The sequence below is a fragment of the Mauremys mutica genome, chromosome 2 (assembly GCF_020497125.1).
Source record: "Mauremys mutica isolate MM-2020 ecotype Southern chromosome 2, ASM2049712v1, whole genome shotgun sequence".
Taxonomy (NCBI): Eukaryota; Metazoa; Chordata; order Testudines; family Geoemydidae; genus Mauremys; species Mauremys mutica.
In genome coordinates, this window is record NC_059073.1 from 57,571,294 (window position 1) to 57,595,291 (window position 23,998).

General features: G+C 38.9%; 1 protein-coding gene across 3 annotated transcripts in view; it reads right to left on the minus strand.

Moving 5' to 3' along the window:
- Positions 1-540: 540 nt before the first annotated feature.
- HNF4G (hepatocyte nuclear factor 4 gamma) overlaps positions 541-23,998 on the minus strand; it is a 79,226-nt gene continuing 55,768 nt past the window's right edge. For all 3 annotated transcript variants that reach the window (XM_045007875.1, XM_045007878.1, XM_045007877.1), the window contains exons 2-10: positions 22,414-22,585; positions 20,795-20,889; positions 16,491-16,597; positions 9,601-9,756; positions 6,443-6,530; positions 3,800-3,952; positions 3,408-3,644; positions 2,804-2,926; positions 541-2,384 (exon numbers count right to left, since the gene is read on the minus strand). In XM_045007875.1, coding sequence (XP_044863810.1) covers positions 2,266-2,384; positions 2,804-2,926; positions 3,408-3,644; positions 3,800-3,952; positions 6,443-6,530; positions 9,601-9,756; positions 16,491-16,597; positions 20,795-20,889; positions 22,414-22,585 — 1,250 coding nt within the window. In that variant the 3' untranslated portion in view covers positions 541-2,265. The remainder of the gene's footprint in view (positions 2,385-2,803; positions 2,927-3,407; positions 3,645-3,799; positions 3,953-6,442; positions 6,531-9,600; positions 9,757-16,490; positions 16,598-20,794; positions 20,890-22,413; positions 22,586-23,998) is intronic.

The following is a 23,998-nucleotide window of genomic DNA, read 5'->3' on the forward strand; positions in this document are numbered from 1 at the left end:
AAATGCAACGTACTGTATAAAATAGAGAACATCCTTCTCTAGATAAAATACTACAGTATATGTTTGTATCCAGTACATTCTGGCAGTTTGTGAAAATATTCCATTGTACATTCTCTGGTTCTTACACTGTATTTTAGACAGACACAATAAGCTGTGCTCTGCGTCAGTTATAGAGGCATTCACAAAGCGTCCCTGGGAAAATTACAGAATGAACCCAAACAGGGTGAGACCTTAATCATGAAATATTTGGCACATTCAGGTCAGTAGGCCTGAACCTGTTCCCACTGACCTCAATGGAGCTTTGCCATGGACTTCAGTGGGAGTAGGACTAGGTATGGTCACTTAAATGGGAGTTGCATGTGCTCAGCACATATCAGCACCTAAAAGCTACATTATAGTTTCAAAAAAGACTCAGTTCCATACAGAGGTGCCTACTTTGTGATTTTCCCAGAAGTGCTGGCCCCCCACTCCACCCCAGGTACTGCCCCCACTCTACCCCTTCCCTCAAGCCCCTCCCACCCCACCTCCTCCTACCCCCACTCCTTCTCCTCCTGCATGCCACTGAACAGTTGATCAATGGCAGGCGGGAGGCACTGCAGGGGAAGGGGAGGAGCTGATCCTCGGGATCCACCGATGGGCAGGAGGAGGAGGAGCTGATCTGTGGGGCTGTTGGTAGGTGCTGAGCACCCACTATTTTTTTTCCTCTGGGTGCTCCAGCCCTGGAGCACCCACAGGGTCGGCGTCTATGGTCCCATTTGTGTACAAGGGACACAACCCTGCTTCCACTGAAATTAATTGCAAACCTCCCCTAGGCATCAAAGAGAGTACAATCAAGACCATCAAAAAGTGAATCATACATATCATAAAGGAGATGAGAAAGGAGACGTTATTGCTCCACAGAGCAATGCAATATATGCTTATTCATAAAAAATACAAAACAACCAATAAAAAAGAAAACACTTTTTAAAAAGCAAAAGACGAACATTAAGAGCTATCGTATGCAGATTTAACTACAAATACAACTATTGCAGAATACCCTAAAGGAAAACACATACTACTTGGTGTTATGTGAATTCTCATTAAAGCATTCTGAGTTTACAAGTCAGAACTCCAAATTTTTCTAATTGTTTTACATGGTTTTGTGGCTTTATGTTTGCAAAAAAGGACGAAAAGTTCTTTTAGCTGAGTGTATACCGCTTTAAGAGTCAGGGAGTTAGCTGCTCCATGATGATTGTATGAACTTATGATGTTGTAATAAACCAAGGTATTTGGGCCAGGTCACATCTCTTTGCTGAATCTCTGACTCCAATGTGTTATTTCATTAAAATAACCCAACAGACCACATTATTTGGCACTTTTTAACAGCTTTTTGGGGGAAAGTCTCCATTAAAGGAAACATCATTTCTCTTATGAACAACCAGACTGTGCGAAGTAGCAATTTTCTTGTGATGTCAATAATTCATGAATGAAAGCGTAGCATGAAAACCTCTCTCTGAGTCAGTAAATAGATCATCATAACAAATTCCAACTGTGAGCAAACACAGTGTGTGTGCATGATCAAAGTCATTCCCTATACCTATGTTTCATTTTTAGCACACAGCTGCACGTTGCGGGTTCTCTCATTTTACCATATTCACATAAACTGATAGGTAAACATGACAGCTATCATTCAACACATTTAACTCTTGTGGTATAGTCATACTTCAAGATCCTGGTATCCACACATTAGGATTTATTTTAATGAAACAGACCCTCCTATCCATTATGTATTTTCACTGTAAATGTAATACGTCTGTTTTATTTAACAACCTGCTCTTTTATTATTTATGAACACTTGGCTTGTGTTAATCCATGTCTTAAGTTCTACCATTCATAGCTAAACAAGCACAATTAGTTCCAAGTGACATTTCAATGAAGAAATTACTTACAGATCTAAAATAAACAATATTAAGATGACAACTACAAATGGGAAATACAAATGAACCCGTTCAATTCAATGATCCAAAGGCATTACCAAAATATACATATGCTGTAAGACTACCAGTATCCCCAAGTGAACAACAAATTCATCATTCATAATAGTGTATCTTGCTTTCTGAGTTTTGAAACAGAAGAATTATAAGAACAGCCCCCTGTACTTGCTTGGGTCCAGGGGTGGCCTAATTTGCTATCCTGAGGTTTCCACCATCCAGGTGTCCTAACAATTTATATAGTGCATGTAAAAGAAAAGAAAACAAAAACAAAAAATAAAAATAAAAAAAATTATCACAATGGTTTTTGTTTTAAAATTGATTGCTGTGTTATGACTGTAGCCTGGTTTGTAGACATTTTGTATTCTTGTCCAGAGCCTTGCGGAGGGGAAGGTAATGGAGTTTCTGGAGTTGCTGAAAAAGAATTGAGAGGAAACTATGCATTATTATGTTCTTAACCAATCTAAATACATATTTATGACATACATACTACTGTACCCTAAAAAAGTATCTGTGTTAGTCGCTAAAGGTAAATATTCATTTTTAAATATCAGAATTCCTTTGTATTGTTCACCTTTAAAAATCCACATTTGTAACCAATGGTAATATCAAAACAGTGTCATGTGTTTTAAATTAAACTCACACCAGAATGTATTGCTTAGGAGGTTGTCTGTGTGCTTTTTTTAAAAAAAATTCAGTACTATTTAAATCTCAGAAATTATGATGAAAGAAGTATACACTAGCTTTGACAGGTCACCATTTTAATGAATTTGCCAGTTAACTAAACATAAGAGTCAGATGTTATGATAGAAAGATAATGTGCAATTGCTTACAGATCTGTTCTGTATGTACAGGAGCAGACATTGAACTTATGAGAATAGTTTGGCCAGTTAATGGATCCTGAGCTAAATGAGGATGTACTGGATGATGAAGATGACTGGCATCATTAGACGTACCTGCAAAAATTACAAGAGCACATATCAATTCGAATGAACATGTTGCTGCTAGCGATTTACACAGCAATAATTACATTCCCTTAGAGCAAATATTTTGATTGGCAATTTGAATAATTGCCTTTTGCGTATTCATTAAACAATTTAACAAGACTTCAACCATAATAAGTATGACATTTGTTTTCACTGCTTGGGTTGCATTAACAATGGATTTCATCCTTACAATATTTATAAGGATTTCCTGGTCTGTCTCTTTGGGGAATTGTATGACCAGGTACTCAGCTATGGCTGAGTACATTGGAAGTGAGGAGACAGGACAGTTAGCCATGTTATCTTGACTTTAACGCTCCCCCCAAATTGGCACTGATCCAGTCCCCTGGAGTAAGTCTGAGCAGCCTGGTGAGGTGGGGAGGAGGATACTTTTTCTGAAGTGCTTATCAGGTTGATACGGTGGAATATCATAGAAAAAGAATGACACACTTACCCCCTAGTAACATTTCCTGAAGCAAACTGTCAATTTTAACCATTCCAAACAGTTTGACCAACTGTATTTGTTCAATCATTTGCCAAGTGATGCTCTGAAGGGTAGGCAATAGAAGCAGAAGTTCTCCAAACCTCCCCCTGGAGTCATACTGACGGTCATTAATGTAATCCTCTAAACTGATTTGGACCTGGAACCGCATGTTCTTAATCTTTAATGGGTCGCTCAATCCCTTTGCATCTTGAAAAAATGAAAAAATTCTTCAAGTCAAAGCATATTCTTTTAGTGAATAATTCTTTGTGCAAATATGTAGACTGTTAATGAATGTTACATCACCAAAGGTGACTTTCAGTGTATTCATACAGTAAATCTGAAAGACTTTTTGGAAAATGTACCTGGATCAAAAAACACAATTGCTTTCAAGCAAGCATACTCATTGTCATCTATTTGAATTTCCTGGAATGGTCGGACTAGTTCATCTAGAATCCGGTTTGCCACTCGGCTGATCTCGACTTCAGAACTGTTGCGATGGATGATGTAATCGTTACCTTGAGGAGAAAAAATACCAGAATATGGACTGATGTTACACAAAGGTTTAAATTTACAGACCCAGGTGAACCAAACCATTTTTAATTTTGCAGATTTTTTTCATGTTGAATTTCTCATACAGTAAAATTCCCTCCTGCAAAACTAAGTTTCTTTACAAGGAAAGCATATGTGCAAAACAAAGTCCTGACCCTGTAGGTACTTAGGCATATAAGTATTCCCATGTGCGTAGTTATGATTAGTGTGTCTGCAGGTTCGAGGCCTATTTGTGATCACAAACTGGGGAGTTACCCAATTAGCCATCTAACTATCTAGTTTTGGCCCACAAGTCCATTTTGACACATTATATTTGGCACAGGCAATTAATCTTAGGAAAATGCAGTGTTCTATGTTAGAGGCTTTAAAGAGGCCACGTTGAAAACGTGGTCCTCATAATTATTTACATTTATTATAAAAAATATAAGTCTCCACTTCTAATTTATTTGGTTTAGAATTCTAAACCTTTCTAAGAGAATGAGAGGAACAACATGCAACTTCCTAACAGACTGCTACTATTTATCGTAGCATAATCGTATGTACTTTATTATATATATGTACTACTGTAAACCCTAGGAATCCCAGTCATGGATCACGACCCCACTGTGCAAAGCACTATATAAATACAGAACAAAGACACAGTCTCTGCCCTGAAGAATTTACAATCTTCAACTGGTTCAGTCACTACAGATGCTACTGAGCTTATTCTGGTAAGAAAAAGTTAATAGGTGAAATCATTGCCCCACTGAAGTTAATAGGAGTAAATGGTTGAATAGAAACAAAATAAGATGTAGCTTTTGAATGATGAAGTAATGTAGTAGCAGATGCTTTTGTTGTATTGATATGGGGTAGTATGTAGTGCACATTGATTTAAAGGAATAACAGATCCATTTTGTTGGCTAAGATATTTTAGATATTCATATAAATTTACACAGAATTAATATTTCTTTCCATCATTTTACCCAAGCAGGGAATTCTTTGGAGGCTTGCCAGACAGAATATTTGGAGTAAGTAGGGGAATTATGTTTATAAAGAAAATTGATAAGGTATTAAATGAGGTGAACTTGTTGCAAAACCTTCTGCCCCCAACAAGAGTCATATTCTGGGCTAGATTGTCAAAATCATCAGTAGAGGGACAGTAGTTCTTCCTTCAGAGAAGGTTGATGGAGGCCATCCTTACTGGGAGGCAAGTGCTTCTACTACATCTAGTAAGGGCAAAACCCAGAAACTTCCCATCCAAGAAACACCTGCTTCCACTTCGGATACTTCTTGCCTGACAAGTCCTCAACTCACCAGCTGAGGAGAAGCAGAGAAAGCCTCACCTAAACAAGGGAGAGAAGGGGAAACTCTCCTGCTTTTAGCAGAGACAGAAAACCAGCCCACACCGGCAATCCATCTTACTTTAACTTCTGGCCAAAAGTTATCTGTATACTAAAATGACCTGTGAGAATAACATACAAGGGCAAGAGTTTTGTCAAGAACAAAAGCTGATAATTTTCTGCTAGGTCAATGAATCATCAGCTATACAGAATTCATTCTCAGAGAGCTAGAGTAGCTGGGGGTAGTAAATTAGTCTTAAATTGTTCCTTTCTGTGGCATATAATTACCTTCATCATGCTAACCACCATTTTCATTTACACCAGTTCTGCTCATTACCTAAGTGTCCCAAGAATACAGCAAATATTTATATCTTTAGTAATTTAATGGGTACGATGGGTCAGTATTACACTTAACTAGGCAGTTTATTTCAGTAAAACTGCACTCAGGAAAAAAAATTGGATCAGGAACAGGAAGGAGCCTCTAATGTGAGTAGCATCTCTAAAGCAAGCGCTCTCCATTCCCTGGATGCTAGGGTTGGTACAATAATACTCAGAATGAGTCATATTGGGCCACAGATAGCCAGACCCCAAGAGTGGGCATAGCAGGCAGTGGAAAGTCCCCTACACATAATGGCACAAAGTTTATAAAGAAAGGCTGATGGACTGTCCCAGTTCCTTACACACTTTATACCCCTGGCTTGCATTAGGTGCTTCTGTCCATAGACACCTAGACAGTTCCTTGAAAGAAGGCCAAAGTACTGGCACAGATGGAGCCCGCTGGTGGGTTGTGACATGGGTCAATGTTGCCACACAGGGTACCAAAGTAAGTAGATCCGTTTGGCAAGGACTTCCTATGTGGGTGTAGGTTGATGGTATCAGTAGGACTGCATCCATTTTAAGGGACTTTACATCTGCTTTTGCTGAAACTGGCATGTGACAATATAGTAGGCCTACCATAAGTACAGTGTTTAGGTATGTCATCAGTGCAGTGTTTAAAGACAGTAGAGTGCATGGCACTCATTGTGCTGTGGCAACTGTCTCAGTTAAATGAGGACACCGTTAATCAAGATACTGATTATATGGTTGTTAGTGAACTATAACATGGTAATTATTAATTAAAACAAAATAAATGTTTACCTAAAAGTAAAATGTCCTTATACACCATGGACCGTTTTGCTGCTCCAAGTAAGAGGTGTTCCCCAGCATGCGCTCTTAGCAGGGCAACCTTAAAAAGAGGAACCCCCATAAAATAACAACATGGATTATAACATCTATGTAAATATGTGATTATCTGTAGTGGGTAAGATGAATCAGCTGCAGCAGGCATCAGAGTGCTGTTGCTTGCAATTACACCACTCAGACTGCTACAAGTAATTTTTAAGGTACATGGTTCATTTTATAACAACACCTTACTATTTCAATGTAGTTGAGTTAAACTGTGTAACTTTGTCACTGTTATCACTTAGCAATACGTACAAACTGAATTTTGAACACAATATGATTTTGCAAATAGTTTATCATTGTATACATTTATGTGTACTTCATAGTTTCCACTTCCTTTTACATAAAGCTTGTTCTTGGATTTTAAGTCAACATGGAAGGAACCAGTGGCAGGAAGGCTATCATAACTTCTTATCTTGAATTTTGCAACATCCAGTACAGTATTTTGTTCAGCTTGATCCAGTAAAACACAAAGATATTTGAGATGGCTCTTTCCCCCACAAAGCCAGCCTTCTGGAATTTTTTTTTTTTGTGGCTTAGAACAATTTTCCTAGTGCCATACCAGGCCCACCTATCAGCTTTCAGAAGATAGTGCATTACTGGGTAATTCAACCAATTTTGCTAAAAATACTTCTCTTCTACTAACTGAAATAAAAGAAAAAACACCATGCTCAAAATTGAAAATAAAACAACAGAGAAGTACTCCATTTTGCTGTCAAACAGGCCAGTTTCACTACGAAATACAGACAATGATATTCTTGCAAAATATATAGAACAAGATCTCTTTATGATAGTCAATAAAGAAGAAACCTGATGCATACCAGGAAAGCAGTTAAACAATTTACTCACTAGTTTATCATTTTTATTTACATTCCATTGTTTATAATGCCCTCTTAGAAGCTTGGCAATTAAATCTATTTTCTTCGGGGGGTTGTTTGTTTCCATTGTGCAAACATTAATTTTTCTCTTGTGATTTTTATGCTGGGATTTTCAAAGCCAGCTAAGGGAACTGAGCAACCAAATTAGAAAGCTTTCAGAATCTCAGCCTTAACAGAGCTAACACATTTTTTTGTTTACCTTGTTGTTCATAAACCAGGTTGACTCTGAGGTCAGGAAGAAAGTGTACAAAACAAGGAAGCTTATTTGATAAGTAAATGCTAGTTGCCAATTAGCAAGAGGTTATCATACAAAAGTAGTAACCATTAGTTTTAACTTCTCAGTAACAAAGTATCAGGTTTTCCTTGGAGTTTGCGCAATATTTCTCACTTTATATTCTAAATACTGTAGGTCAAATTTTCAGCATAAAATTATTGGCTAGTGACCCTCTAAAGTGCACTTATACTCTAAAAAGTGTAAAGTTGGTATGTTCTTAGTCAGCAGGTCTGTTCTTTTTCCTGTTCCATCATATCAGCTTAAGTGATGAAAGCAAGCTTTATTGCTTCTTACATCTGTGGCCCCTAGGGTGCCAACACAACTAAAGACTGATTTGATTCCATTCTCCCTTCTATATCATCAACGGAATTGTTTGCTACATTTGTGCAAACCCAGTGTAAGCACAGGCGTCACTGAAGCAATAATTTGAAAGGTTATGCAGCACCTTTACTACTGGAACGATGCAGGAGGAGGAGGAATGTCCCCAGCTTCACTCTTAGATACAAGGCTGGGTTTGCAGTGCTGAGAGAACCCCCTCATGTCTTTTTTACTACAAACAGAGAATGTTTGACACTGAGGAGAAAGTAAAGAGGAATTCCACAATGACATTTTTATAGGGTCACTTTCAGAGTAGAACTACACTTTAAAAGACCAAAATCAGGGCATTCTTAGCATTGAGTTAACCTCCCAACCAGCTGCTTGGTGACAGTAATATCCAGGGACATACACAAGGGGGGGCAAGCACTGATAATCAGCGGAGGGCACAGAACTCCTCTGGCCCCAGGACTGGGGCCAGGAGAGAGAGCTCCTCTGGCCCTGGGGCCGAGGCAGGAGCTGACAGCTCCTCCAGTCCCGGAGCCATGGTGGGGAGAAAGACCTCCTCCAGCCCTGGGGGTGCAGAGGAGAAAGCAAGCTTCTCCAGCCCTGGGGCCATGGCGGGAGATGACAGCTCCTCCGGCCTCAGAGCTGTGGCAGCGAGAGAGTGCTCTTCTGGCCCTGGGGCTGGAGAAGCTCCCTCTCCCTGCCGCAGCCCCAGGGCCGGAGGATTTCTGTGACCCCATTGCAGCCAAGTACTTGTTGATACATTTATTCAGATGGCTCCAAGGCACACGGATTTTTGTTGAAATGGTGGGTGTACTTCTGTTGATATCTATGCATATGATATAAATGTATGTGTTGATATTAATCTGTATAATATGTGTGTGTTTAACATGCCCCTCCAAAAGTGGTCAAATTTAAATTCCTACATACGCCCCTGGTAATGTCTATTACAACATGATGATCTGGGGTTTAAATTCACTTTAGACATCTCACTCAAAGCTAACAGATATCTGGCATGGCACCAAGGTGATGATATTTTGTCCCTAAAGAGAACTCAAGCACTGTTTACATGTCAATTTAGAATAAAATTTACATAAGCACATTATCAATGTAATTTTGGATATTTTATTATATTATATTCAACAGCAAATTATTGTCTATGGTTTGGCATCAATATAGGTTTGATTTCTTCTCGATGCTGTAAAACTTATATTTCTTGCAAGGATAAGGAAACTGCTTCAAATTAAGTAACAAGCCACCTCAGTCTTCACAAACAGTTGCAGCTGAACATGAGCCAACTGTTCTGAAAGGTTGGATGGTTTTTTTAACTGTTGTTATTAATTTTGGCATGCCTTTAAAGTTTCTGGTTCCAACAGTTGCAAAATATTGTTTCTGAAATTTCCAGTTCGTGGATCTGCATCCTTTTTTTCCAACACATGAAGCACCCTTCAACCTCTACTATCTCTTTATGTGATGTCTCAAGATCTGCTTCAAAGCTGAGATCTAGCATACAGGGCAGACAATGAATTGTTACACAATATTTCTACATGACTGTAACAGGAGGAGAATAATCATTATTCTCCAGTTCATTTGCTTTGTACCTGATCGTCCAATGGTAGTTCACAGAAGGCTGGAATATATTTAGCCCACTCTACAAGGACCAAGAGCTGTTGCTTCATAGATTCACACACATCGCTAATACTGGCAATTTTCTTTACATTTATGTCAGTACTAGCACCAGGGCTCGAGACGGGGATCTAGCCATGTTAAGCAAAAACAAAAAACAAAACAAAAAAAATACACCACGTTAGTATTCCATATTTGTTACTATGTTTCCACTGGCTAGAAGTATATTTAAGCAAAACACATGGAAGCCAGCATGCACATTATTGCCAAACTCCCTGACAATATAAGGACAACCAATATGCATGTAAATGATAATTTTTGTCCCTCATTGTTACTAGTATGGTGTACTTTACCATGATAGTGGAGTTCTTATTGTTATATTTTCACAAGATTTTCTCATTCCAAGAGATGACTATTATTATTATTATAGATCAGGATCCTGACACAAGGAAGAAAGGAGAGCAGTAGAACAGAGACCCTGGACTTCAGAAAAGCAGACTTCGACTCCCTCAGGGAACTGATGGGCAAGGTCCCCTGGGAAAATAACATGACGGGGAAAGGAGTTGAGGGAAGCTGGCTGTATTTTAAAGAAACCTTATTGAGGTTGCAGGAACAAACCATCCCGATGTGTAGGAAGAAAAGTAAATATGGCAGGCGACCAGCTTGGCTTAACAGTGAAATCCTTGCTCATCTTAAACACAAAAAAACAGCTTACAAGAAGTAGAAGATTGGACAAATAACCAGGGAGGAGTATAAAAGTATTGCTCAGGCATGCAGGAGTGAAATTAGGAAGGCCAAATCACTCTTGGAGTTGCAGCTAGCTGGAGATGTTAGGAGTAACAAGAAGGGTTTCTTCAGATATGTTAGCAACAAGAAGAAAGTCAAGGGAAGTGTGGGCCCCTTGCTGAATGAGGGAGGGAACCTAGTGACAGAGGATGTGGAGAAAGCTCAATGCTTTTTTTGCCTCTGTCTTCACAGACAAGGTCAGCTCCCAGACAGCTGCACTCTGCAGCACGGTATGGGGAGGAGGTGACCAGCCCTCTGTGGGGAAAGAAGTAGTTCGGGACTATTTAGAAAAGCTGGACAAGCACAAGTCCATGGGGCCGGATGCGCTGCATCCGAGGGTGCTAAAGGAGTTGGCCGATGAGATTGCAGAGCCATTGGCCATTATCTTTGAAAAATCATGGCGATCGGGGAAGGTCCCGGATGACTGGAAAAAGGCTAATGTAGTGCCCATCTTTAAAAAAGGGAAGAAGGAAGATCCAGGGAACTACAAGCCAGTCAGTCTCACCTCAGTCCCTGGAAAAATCATGGAACAGGTCCTCAAGGAATCAATTCTGAACCACTTAAAGGAGGGGAAAGTGATCAGGAACAGTCAGCATGGATTCACCAAGGGCAAGTCATGCCTGACTAACCTAATAGCCTTCTATGATGAGATAACCGGCTCTGTGGATGAGGGGAAAGCAGTGGATGTGCTATTTCTGGACTTTAGCAAAGCTTTTGATACAGTCTCCCAGAGTATTCTTGCCAGCAAGTTAAAGAAGTATGGGCTGGATGAATGGATGGTAAGGTGGATAGAAAACTGGCTAGATGGTCAGGCTCAACGGGTAGTGATCAATGGTTCCATGTCTAGTTGGCAGCCGGTATCAAGTGGGGTGCCCCAAGGGTCGGTGCTGGGGCCGGTTTTATTCAATATCTTCATTAACGATCTGGAGGATGGTGTGGACTGCACCCTTAGCAAGTTTGCAGATGACACTAAACTGGGAGGAGTGGTTGATACGCTGGAGGGTAGGGATAGGATACAGAGGGACCTAGACAAATTAGAGGATTGGGCCAAAAGAAATATGATGAGGTTCAACAAGGACAAGTGCAGAGTCCTGCACTTAGGACAGAAGAATCCCATGCACTGCTACAGACTAGGGACCGAATGGCTGGGCAGCAATTCTGCAGAAAAGGACCTAGGGGTTACGGTGGACGAAAAGCTGAATATGAGTCAACAGTGTGCCCTTGTTGCCAAGAAGGCTAATGGCATTTTGGGTTGTATAAGTAGGGGCATTTCCAGCAGATCGAGGGATGTGATCATTCCCCTCTATTCAGCACTGGTGAAGCCTCATCTGGAGTACTGTGTCCAGTTTTGGGCCCCACACTACAAGAAGGATGTGGATAAATTGGAGAGAGTCCAGCGGAGGGCAACAAAAATGATTAGGGGGCTGGAACACATGACTTATGAGGAGAGGCTGAGGGAACTGGGATTGTTTAGCCTGCAGAAGAGAAGAATAAGGGGGGATTTGATAGCTGTTTTCAACTACCTGAAAGGGGGTTCCAAAGAGGATGGATCTAGACTGTTCTCAGTGGTAGAAGATGACAGAACAAGGAGTAATGGTCTCAAGTTGCAGAGGGGGAGGTTTAGGTTGGATATTAGGAAAAACTTTTTCACTAGTAGGGTGGTGAAGAACTGGAATGGGTTACCTAGGGAGGTGGTGGAATCTCCTTCCTTAGAGGTTTTTAAGGTCAGGCTTGACAAAGCCCTGGCTGGGATGATTTAGTTGGGTTTGGTCCTGCTTTGAGCAGGGGGTTGGACTAGATGACCTCCTGAGGTCCCTTCCAACCCTGAGATTCTATGATTCTATTTATAGCATTTTTAATTTAATTTAATTTTTTTTGGCCTTTAAAATGGATGACATTTACCTCACTTTAGAAAGAAAGGGGTAGGAAGGGAATGTAATACAGTTCTAGGCACACAAAGATAAAAGGGAAATATGTATTTTCAGTGAAAAGATAAGTATCATTAACTCTAGAAGATGAAACAGGCTTTTTAAATGCCTAAAGCAGAAAGATTTGTAACGATGAGAACCAGTATGGATAGAAGCTGGGGATGTTTCAGAAAATGTACTAATAGGAGTGTATATAAGGCCTCCTGCAGTGCACAGTGTTCTGTGAAACACAGAGAGAGGAATCTTTCTGGGCCTGGTGCTAGAAAGCTTTTGCATGATCACTGAGCCAAATCGTGAAATCCTTAATGACTTTCTAAGGAAAGGAACAATACTAAACTTGCTATTAAGCAATACAGGCAAGATGGCTGAAGACAAAAGTAGGGCTGAAACTAGGAAAAATATCTCACTTAGACCTATGGCATCCATCACGCTAGAAAAACCTGCACAAGAACCAGGCAACTGAGTTTCAAAACACAGAGTCTCCCGCTACTCCCCCTTTGGAGGTTGGGGGCAGTGTGGTTTCACTACCAAGGAGGGAGTAAAGGATTTGGGTCTCTAACACTGCAACTACCAAAACCCCATGGTGAAATCCCACTATGTTGCAGAGCTCACAAGAGGTTGGGTTTATGAGCTAAGGCCCGGTGCTACCACATAACTTGGTATCCTGAAATACAATGAAACTGAATAGGACTACAGTGTAGCGATAGATAACTAAGCATATAAGGATTATAACACTATTTGTATTTTAAAAGTTATAAAGCTTTAACTTTTTGAATTTCAGTGTCTACTGACATTCAGTAATTATTAGTGGAACCATCCCTCCACCCCGTCCCCACCCTCCATTATCTGACTCCTCCAAAATTTCCTGCAACTGTAAATCAATAAAAAAGGAAAGAATGCTGAAAAATAAACATCGATCTTTTATTGCATTTTTTTAAATGAATTCTGTCAAGCCTATAGATAATCAATTTAATATCAGCTCCCAGTCCAACGCTGTAGCTGAGAGGGTGAATACATGCATCATCTGGGAATATCAGTTAGGATTAGGAAGGTAACCTCTGCATATGGCCTTAGTGAGACCATTGCTGGAATACTGAGTCTAGTTCTGGTGTCCTAACTTCAAAAAGAATGTTGAAAAATTGGAAAGGGTTCAGAAAAGAACCACAAGAAGGTTGCAAAGTCTGGAAAACATGCTTTATAGTGAGAGATTTAAGAAGCTCAATCTATTTAGTTTGTCCAAGAGAATGTTAAGAAGTGTTTTGATAGTGTTCTACAAACAGGTAAATGGGAAAGAGATTTCCAGCAGAAGATGGTTCTTTAATCTAGCAGAAAAAGGCATTAGCAAGACCCAATGGTTGGATGCTGAAGCTAGACTAGAAATAAGCTGCAAATTTTAAAGTGAGGATAATTAACAGTCAAAATTATTTATTTAGGGACATAGTACATTCTCCATCATTCTACGTCTTTAAATCAAGACTGGATGTCTGTCTAAATGATACACTATAGCGCAAAGAAAAGTTATGGGCTTGCTGCAAAAATTACTGGGTTAAGTTCTAAAACCTGTGTTATGCTGGAGATCAGATCAGATGATCACAATGGTTCCTTATGACCTTAAAGTATATGAATCTTTGCACTCCCAGAGGTGTCACAGCTTCTGGCTATGCTACCATGACCTTCCCTCTCTCCATTGTCCACTGTCCCAACCTTCTCCTCTTTTAGCATACAGTATGGAGGGGTAAGTAGGGAAAATAATGCTGACAGGGTGAGCATTATCTTGTGGTACTGTATCCCTGATGGTTTGAGGGAAGGCAGATGCTACTCAGTCTCACTCCTACCTGGACCTTCCACAATGGTAGAGCTTTAACCCTGCAGATTTGGGGCACAGGAGCTCTTATGGGATTGGGACAAAGGAGACATGCTCTTCTCTGTTCCTCCTGGAACTATTTACTGTATAAGTAATGGAATCATTAAAGTTAAAAGGAGAAGGATTAAAACTTCTTTGTGCCTTCCTCATTGCTTCTTCCATGTGAAAACTCTCCCTCAACTAACCTGTTACCCTACCCTCTTCTCCTTCAAATCTCTCTCTGAAGCCCATATTAAATTTGCCACATGTTTGACTGAGGGTCACATGAGGCTATCTGGCACTTTATTCTCACACCTTATGTGTGTAACTTTTTAGCTCTTTGGGGCAGGATTGTGTCTTCAGATGTGCTTAGCACATTGTGGAGCTGATCCTCTTAGAGACCTCTAGCTGCTATGGAAATATAGATATCAAATAATCAAAATACAATATTTAATCTTTAGAGGGGAAAATTCTAGATGGGGAATATATGCTGAAGACAATCAGACAATTATCTCCCAGTTTTGTGGGAGAAAAGAATACAGAATGGATATTTAGCAGGAGCCCATTTAAGAAAACACTTTTATTCATGATCTGTATGTACCACTTGTCAATGATTAAAAGACTATAACAACACATAAGTGTATGTACTATAAACAAAGTTCAAAGAATTACTAAGGAAAACAGCTTATTCGTAGATTTTAAGATCAGAAGAGACCATTATAATCACCTACTCTGATCTCTTGCCCAACACAGGCCACAAGATTTCATCCAGAAACTCCTGCATCAAGATCTTAACATACTGGTAGTTGAGATGCCTAGGATGACAGCTAAAAGTTAGAGCCCAAACAGAAAGTTAACCATTAATTAGGTTGATATAATTGGAAATCTGTCACAAATAGAGATGGGCATGAGGCTGCAAAATTTGGACCCAAACTTTCCAAAGTGAAGGGTATTTGGATTTAGGGCTTTTGTTCAGAACATTATGGAGAAAGGAGAAGCCATGAGGTATGGGTTAGATGAAGTGAGAACTTTTCCCTGAGTTTGGGGTTGTTAACATAGTTGCTCCAAGCCTATCTGTAATTATTCAGCTCAACATCTACCAAAGAAGGAGAAAGCATATCCTTAAATATTTATCTTTGTTTACTTGTTTGTCTGCCTATGTATTTTTAAGGTGCCCATCACCGTGGCTTCTGAACATAAGACTGAGGTGAAATATTAATTTGTTTGTAAACATGAGTTTGAAATATGAATTAATTTGTACAATAAGAAAACAATAAATGACCAGGCCTGGCTAAAAGTTACTTAAAGCCTAACATTCTACAAAATAATAAGGGAAATGCAAATACCTTTGAAGAGGCTTTTTCATTGACTACTAGAGTCAGGTGTAGTACCAAAGTACCAAGTAGGCCATTCATACCAGCCTAGTAGTATTAGGTGGGTAATTTAATTCTTTCATTTAATAAGGAACAAAGAAGGATCCAAGAAATTTTACAGCTTATGGGTATTTCTTAGAGACAGCTCCATCATACGCAAGCTGCTGAACAAAGGACAAGATTACAAAACTTTTGGGGATGTATCACTCAGTATAAAACAGTCAGCATGAAATCATGAAGTAAAGATGGCAGCAGTTACCCTCCGCGTAAGTTACTAAGAGGTAAGGGAGTGTGAAATCAATTATTAGGATTTATCTGAGTTACAGGAAACCAGTGGATACTGTTCTACTCAACAATTGATTGGATAAAAAAGAAACTAGAGGAAAATGTAGTTCAAACCAGACAAAGAGAGTTCAAAGGCACAATGTGAATAGGTTCAGCATTTGGACCCCTTTTGTTAACCTTATTAGGGTTTATGAAATCCAAACATTAAAGCTGTGATTTTCAAAGGAGCCTAACTAAGGGAGTTAGGCACCCATTGTCATTTATTGGATGTCAGACATTTATCTCTGTTAAGCTCCATTGAAAATCCAGCCTCAAGGACCAGACAGATGCCACTAACTGCTTCAGACAGTACTTAATTTGAAAGTAAGGGGATCATAAAGCAATATTAAGGAAGAAAACTGGGACATATTGTACCTAACACAAGATGAATTTTCTTAAGTGACCTTCTTTACCGGCTTCACCATCAGAAATAGATGTATGTTCTTTATTATTGATCCTTATATTAGGAAGAAGCAGTTGGATTGCATTTTTGGAAGCAGATAGAACATTGGTCTCAATAATTATGCTTTATACAATGAAAAATAGGAACTATTTAACTATGAAAAAAAATCTAAAAGGGTGTTAAATAACTTCATGGTGGATCACTATACCTGCCGAGAAAGAGCCTCAGCTTGTGACAATGTGTTAATAGAGGGAATGTTGCTGCCATCAAATGTGCTCCTTCTTGTGCTTATCCTGTCCCGTTCATTTTGCACAGCTAGAAAAGAATAATCATGTCATTTATTTGCTGGTAGGCAGTGTGGTTGAACATAATTTCAAAGGGCTGTTATATAACTATATGAATCACAAGGTATGACATCCAAAGAGGACCTTGAAGTTTCAGCTCTGAGAGAGTCATGAGAAAGAGTGACAAGCAATCTTGTACATTTCTTATTCATATAATATTGTTTGTCACTAAAATTATTCATTTCTAATTGTTGTTAGACACAGCATTTTTATGATTGGCTTTATTACAGTAGATTTGCATACTTTCTACTTTGAACGCAACAATACTCTGTAATTTGACTGGCTGGCCTCTCCTCCCTCCTTAATTAATGAAGCCTAATGATATAGAAATCCCAATCCTGTTGAGTTAGGTGAAAGGGTTTACAGAACAATCACTGACAGAATGTCTGAGTCATAGAAATTCTGATACCTCTGCTCATGCTTTCCTGTGAGAAACACTGAAACAAGAGTGAATAATGAACTTAATCCATTAGTAAGGTAATTTTGAGCCTGTAATATTGGGCTCCTCCTTAGGGACATTCAATTCCTGCCACTTTATAGAACATTAACTAAGCAAAAATATTCCAAGCAGGTGGGTTGTGTCTCATGAGGCCTAGGAAAAGTGTATAAAGGTCTTTGGATAAGGAACCTTAATGAGCACAGACAGGGCTTATTAAGTAACAAGGCTTACTTTTTAATTCAGGAAAGAAGAGGATAAATAAAACTATCAATCAGATTTCTCAAAATCTCAATTGTATCCAAGGTTAGGCCAAGGAGAGAACAAGCATTGTGCTGATCAACATCTTTCTTTATTGCACTAGGAATCTCATCATCTTTTAAGAGTAGCAGTTTTATTTCCAATCATGTGTTTGTTATTTTGAGGGGGGGAAATCTGCATTACATTGGTTCAGTTGCAGCATGAAAGGCTTCAGTAAAATATTCTCTCTCTACACTGCACAATATCCTGTAGTTTCTATGATGAATGAACACACTTTATTCCAGAGGTACACTAGCTTTTTTGCCAAGGACATTTACTGATGGGCCTCATATTAAGTCATAATAAGAAATGTCTTGCAATGATAAACACTAAGTGTTAAATGTTCATGTACAGATGAAACAAGAAATAGGATTTTTTTTTAATTGGAGGAACACAATGCCCATTCACTTAGTATTTAAAAAAGTAGAGTACTAAATACAAAATTAATTAAAATAATGTCAACATCACATGAGACCAGAAGAAGCAAGACACTGATGGTCAAATACTAAAATTAGATGTTAACATGCCACCTGCTGGCTGAGCATAGCACTGCCAGTACTCCCTGCCTCAGTTTCCTTCCCCAAGATGGGTCTCCTCAGCATCCCCACACAAGTCTGTGTTGGAGGTGCGGCTTACCTCTCCACCCTCTCCACAAATAAATATAACCCCTTCAATGGTAACAAAAGTCCAAACTAAAAAGTCCTAAACAAACCAAAATGGGTTCCCTGCCTTCCAGGGCTTCACTTCAGCCTGCCCTTTGGGCCCTGTTTTCAGCCCCTTTCTAAGCTACCTTTGAATCTTTCCCCACTCTACTATAGCGCACTCGCCAGCCCCCAAGGCTGGTTCCCCTGCAGTACCCAGCCTCCTGTAGATGCTGGCTCAGGGCCTTCCACAAGAGCCTTCCCACTCCCTGTGGTTCTAACACCCTGACAGATCTCTCTTAGTCCTTTTATAAGGCCCAGGTGTCCTTATTAAGGTATCACCTGGCTGTCCAGTCCTGCCCTCTCAGGCTGGGAAGCAGCAAATTAATTATAGCACAAGTATGACTGGCCCCATCTCCTCTTACAAGGGCCAGTCACTAGGTGACAGGGCCACTTGCAGAATCAAAGGGAAATACCTTTGTATTGCATATGTACAGGATTCAATGGGCTGAATTCACCAGTCCAATAGAGCTTCTTTGCTTACTTAGGCTAAAGCATCCTTAAGCAGGCTGGAGATTCCGAGCAGAAAATTCCCTCTGTAGGGGAAATCTTTAATGGTGCAGGACTGGCATAGCCTCCATCAGCTGATTATCCCCACCTCTGGCATAATGAGGGGAAGGGGACATGTTGAGGGTAGGCTGGGGATGTGACTAAACTGATCTCTGCTCTGCTCAATCCTCCTATGATGGGCGGGACCATATACCACCAGCACACACAGTGTCATTTAGAATAGGATCCCTCCAGTTCTGATTTATGCTGTGGTTGGGCAGCTCTGAATCAGCATAGCTCAGATGTAGTGGAGAACAAGGGTCAATATGTTTTATAGGAAAAATGGTGTAAAAATCGGTGAAAAAAGTTATGTACATTTTTTTTATCTATTCATTTTATAAGGTTTGAGTATCCTTGAAATTCTGCCTTTTGCAAAATGTTGAGGACCACAACAGACAATTCAACATTTTTCTTACAAAGATCCCACAGTATATTCAAAGCACTACTGATTTTAATGGTCTGAATGCTAGAGGCCAAGTTCTGCACCATTATACCTATGTAAATACAGAGCAGCTTCACAGACTTAATGGAGTTATTTTAGATTTATGACTGTAAATAAGAGCAGAATTTCGCCACTTGACTGCAAGAAGAAAATACATTTAATCCTCTCCTATCTCTCGCCTACAAAAATGTTTGCCATTAGCAAAGCCAAAAACATATAAGACCACACAGTAAACCACTCTTACCCTAATAAGGTACTTGCAGAAGCATACTCTAAACCCACTTCACTACAGTAAAGTTACAGAGTCGTGCTGTGAACTGGCCTTATGATGGACAAAAAAAAAAAAACATGCCAAAAAAGGTTGTAAAACAGTTTCACCACAATAAACATAAGTCTAGTAATGTGGGAACCACAAAAGGCTCCATTTTTAGCTGCTTATTTGAACATACATGGGATCCCAACCAAGCCATGTGCTCTTTTGTCCCTACACAATGATCCCTTCCCAACCAGGACCTGAGATAGACTCTCTCATGGCACTCCAAACTAGTATGTTTTTTCTTGCTAGTGTTGTCTTCTTGCAGTTGTTGGCTACCTTCACTTTGATACAAGGACCATTCACCTCTCCAGCTTGGAAACTGCACATAGGGTCACTGTACCCCATCAGTTCCTGGATGGTCCATAAGGGACAATCCCACACTCCCATTACAGAGGAGAATAGCACTGAATTGCTCGCTGCTGCTGTCGCCAGAACTTTATTATCTGACTGACTCAGTAAAAGCACAGAAACTGCAGCCACCCCATCTGAGAAAATGAGTCACAAAGAGCTTCTGTCAATCCTCTTGACCACATGGGGTAGACTCAGAGCCCATAATCAGTTCCACCTGACTTGTATGAGCAATAACAAGCAACCAACTTTGAAATGTGAAAATCTGGGCAGCAACATTTTTTTTGCAGTCAGTAAATTGCTTGAATTTCACTAACATTTCACAAACTTAAAGAGGTCTATTTTGAAAAAAAATGTTCTCATAGTTTAGCCATCTGTTGTTAGAGCATATTTGGTATCTTAGGTGAACAAATATCATGAACTTTTAATTTATATCATTTTATCTCATTGAATAAGCAGAGTGTGTCTTTAATAATTGCAAAAATTTCCTGTCACCATAAAGACCTCAAAACCAGAGAACTTCTCTCTCTCTCTCTCTCTCTCTCACACACACACACACACACCTTTTTCTGATTTATGCACCTCCAACATTTAAACTAAATTAAGGAGTTAGCAGATTGATACTGAAAAATATTACTAGAGGCAGTCACCAACCAAAACCCTGGACACAAATTTCATATCTTTATAACGAGTAGACCCAAAACTCCAAATCTGAACATTCCTGAATTTATGGATTCCAAACTCAGGTCTGATTTTAGATTTTCACAATGTTTGAAGTGTTGGGACTTTAAGCTAGGATTCACATACTATAACAATAAATTTAATCTTTAAATTCAGTTCTGAATCTGTTAAATTGTTATAGGCACAAAAAACTATAACTTCAAAATTTACTAACTTAAAAAAGTAAATGAAGTATATAACAGTAAAACTACTCTTCCTTTGTGATAGCACTGGAGTTATCTATTCATTGAGTTATTCTAATGTGATATTCTCTTAGTTTTAAACTAAGTTTTAACACTCATTTAGATTAAGTGTTTATTTTTCTTTGTATGTCAGGTAATAAATCAATCTATTACCTTCTTTTTTCATTCCTGCTCGAAAACACTTTTTTAAACGACAGTATCTGCATTGATTCCTCTTGTCCTTGTCAACAACACATTGTCGGCTGAATCTATCAGATACAAGAAAGAGTAAATATATTAGAGCATTAATAAAGCACAGTCCTTATTAGCAAGAGGGACAACAATTAATGTGAGCTGTCAAAAACCATGTCTCAAACTATCAGCCTTTACCGATCTTTTTCTCGAAAAATGTTTTCCACCTGTACATCTGGCAAGAATAATTTCTTATAATGGGCAAGATATCATTAGTTTTTTCATCATCACAGCAAATATTTTGCATGAATAATAGCATTTAATAGTCAACATTTGGTTTAAATTAAAAAAAAACATAATTTATGCCAGAAGCCTTAGGACACAAGACGTTGATAAAAAGGGCTGTAAACAAATGAGAGCATGAGTAGCAGAGATCTCTGTATTCTGGAGAGGGGTTCTAGGAAGCCTTGTTGAGGATAGAGAAAGAAAGAAAAGAATGCCAGAGAGCAGTCAGTAGTAAAGATCTGGCAGCCCTTTAAAAAGAACAGTGGGGAACTATGATTAAAACAGGGAGCATAAAGACAATGAGGAGCCTGGAAGCAAATGTTTATTTGAGTCTGTTGGTCCTCAACACAGGACAAAATAATTTTGGAAAGCAATATTTGTAGAACAAGAACCAAGCTGCTGTCATTGCAAATGAAAACAGAAAATTTTGGTCCCAGAATTTCAAAAGTTCAAGACTGCTGGAAGGTGTAGTTCAACTAAGTACTGGGCAGACAACCACCCAAGTGGAGGTCAGAGGATGTCTCCCTATTAGTCTATATACATTAAAGGAAAGGTACGGTGTGATTAGAAGAACAGTAGAACACCATTTCTAGCAGCACAAAGCTCCTTACAGATAAGTTTTCTCTTGTATGTTCTTCGGATCAGGATTTATGAGTCTTAAGCACTCTTTAGAAACTGTCTTTCATCAGAGAAAAACAAATGTTTAGTGAGAAATCTCCAAAATGTTGCTTATCACAAACCCAGCAAAAAAAATTTTTTTTTTAGGAAATTCTCTATATGTTCACATACAAAAAATGGGGAGCCAGTTCCTTAGCTGGTATAAATTAGTCTAGCACTAATGACTTTGATAGATCTATCCCAATGTAATCCATCTGTCCTGCTGTATTTCACTTGGTGCTGGTAACTGGAACAGTCAATACCAAAAAGTAATCGTGATAAAACTTGCCTCTAGTGGAGAATCAAGGTAGGTCATTCTAAAAGATACTATCTTAAAGGTGATTATCTAGATGCTTATTAAATACCTTGTAATATTTATTTTTATTGTTTTGCCTACACATCATTTAAACGTAACAAAGAGTTTCATAGTGATGAGTATGACTTTCCTCATGTGAGACAGGTAAACAGGGGTGTGTGTTTTGGCTGTAGACAATTCTTTTCAGTGATTTGTAGGAAAGTGATTTTTTTCCATTACATTAACAAACCAACAATCATACATTTTGTCCACTGTATTGTGTATTCAGTTTGAAAAAGAAAGAAAATATCCACTGTATAAATTACATATGAATTAAGGTCCCCAAGCTGAATATTTCAAATACCTGCAGGTATAGACATGACTCTTCCGTATGCTGCGTCTAAAGAAGCCCTTGCACCCATCACAACTGGAGGCACCATAATGTTTGCCAGTTGCTCTATCTCCACATATTGCACAAAGACCACTGACTCCATTGTCCGCAGTGTTCATGTTGAGTGGTTCTGCTGAAGAACTGTCTGATGAGGGACAAGAACAACATATGCAGTTATGGTTAAAACCTGAAACGAATACAACACCATGACTAATTTACACTCACATGGAGATTTAACTGGCCTTTTCGCTTTTAATTAGCATTTACCATTTAGAGATCATACAAAGACAGCATGTCTAATTACATCTGGTTGTTATTCTAATTAATCTTTTCAAAACCATCACATCTGGTTATCAGAATTTATGATGCTTATAACAAGAAACACTTTTTGTCCAAACTATTGCAGATACAAAGAAGTGGTTTGAAAGTTAAAGTGTACATGAAATACCTAACTTTCTATTTGTGTGTAACTATTTAAATATCCTTGCTAACAGAAATCATTAAGAGGGACATTGGTACAAAACAACATTTTTCAGTCAGTTGGTAAAACATCCATAAATTAATTCACATGACATAGCAATAGTTGGCTATCATCATTGCTTTCCTGAAAAGAATCTCAGTTATTATTGGCACAGGTATTTTTTAAAAAGTTCTGAATTAAATTTCATGAAAAAATTATTGGAGAGGGTTGGCATAGTGTTATTTCCATACAGGAAGAGTTTCATGCAATGTTGATGTAGACAAGTGGGTCTCAAACTTTTTTACTGATGACCCCTTCACATCGCAAGCCTCTGAGTGTGATCCTCCTAATAAATTAAACACCCTCTTTAATATATTTAACACCATTATAAATGCTGGAGGCAAGCGGCACTTGGGGTGGAGGTTGACAGCTCGTGACCCGCCATGTAATGACCTTGTGACCCCAAGGGGTCCTGACCCCCAGTTTGAGAACCCCTGATGTAGAAATTCTGTGTGCACACAGACATGCCACCTGAAGTGGGAGGAGGGGAGGAATAGCTCAGTGGTTTGAGCATTAGCCTCCTAAACTTAGGGTTGTGAGTTCAATCCCTGAGGGGGCTGCTTAGGAAACCTGGGCAAAATCAGTACTTGGTCCTGCTAGTGAAGGCAGGGGGCTAGATTCAATGACCTTCCATATCTACGAGATAGGTATATCTCCATATATTATAATTTGAGACAGCTGAATACCACAGAGAACTTGCAGATATTCACTGTAATTCAGAATGGACATATGGTTTTACCACATTCATTCTCTTTTTATTCACTATTTGGGAGAAGGTTTTTGTTCAGATGAATATTTGCAAAATTGCTATTCTTTGTATATGTGTGTAGTTATACAAAAAGAAGATTCTCCTGTCTACATTTTCAATCATCCAGTCAAGAAGAAGAAATATTGTTATGTGACTTCAACATTCAATCATATATCACAAATAGTTACAGAATAGTTTATGAACAACCCATAGGATATTTTTTAGCAAACTATTATTAATATTAATTATTTATATGATGGTAGCATCTACAGGCTCCAACTAAGACTGAA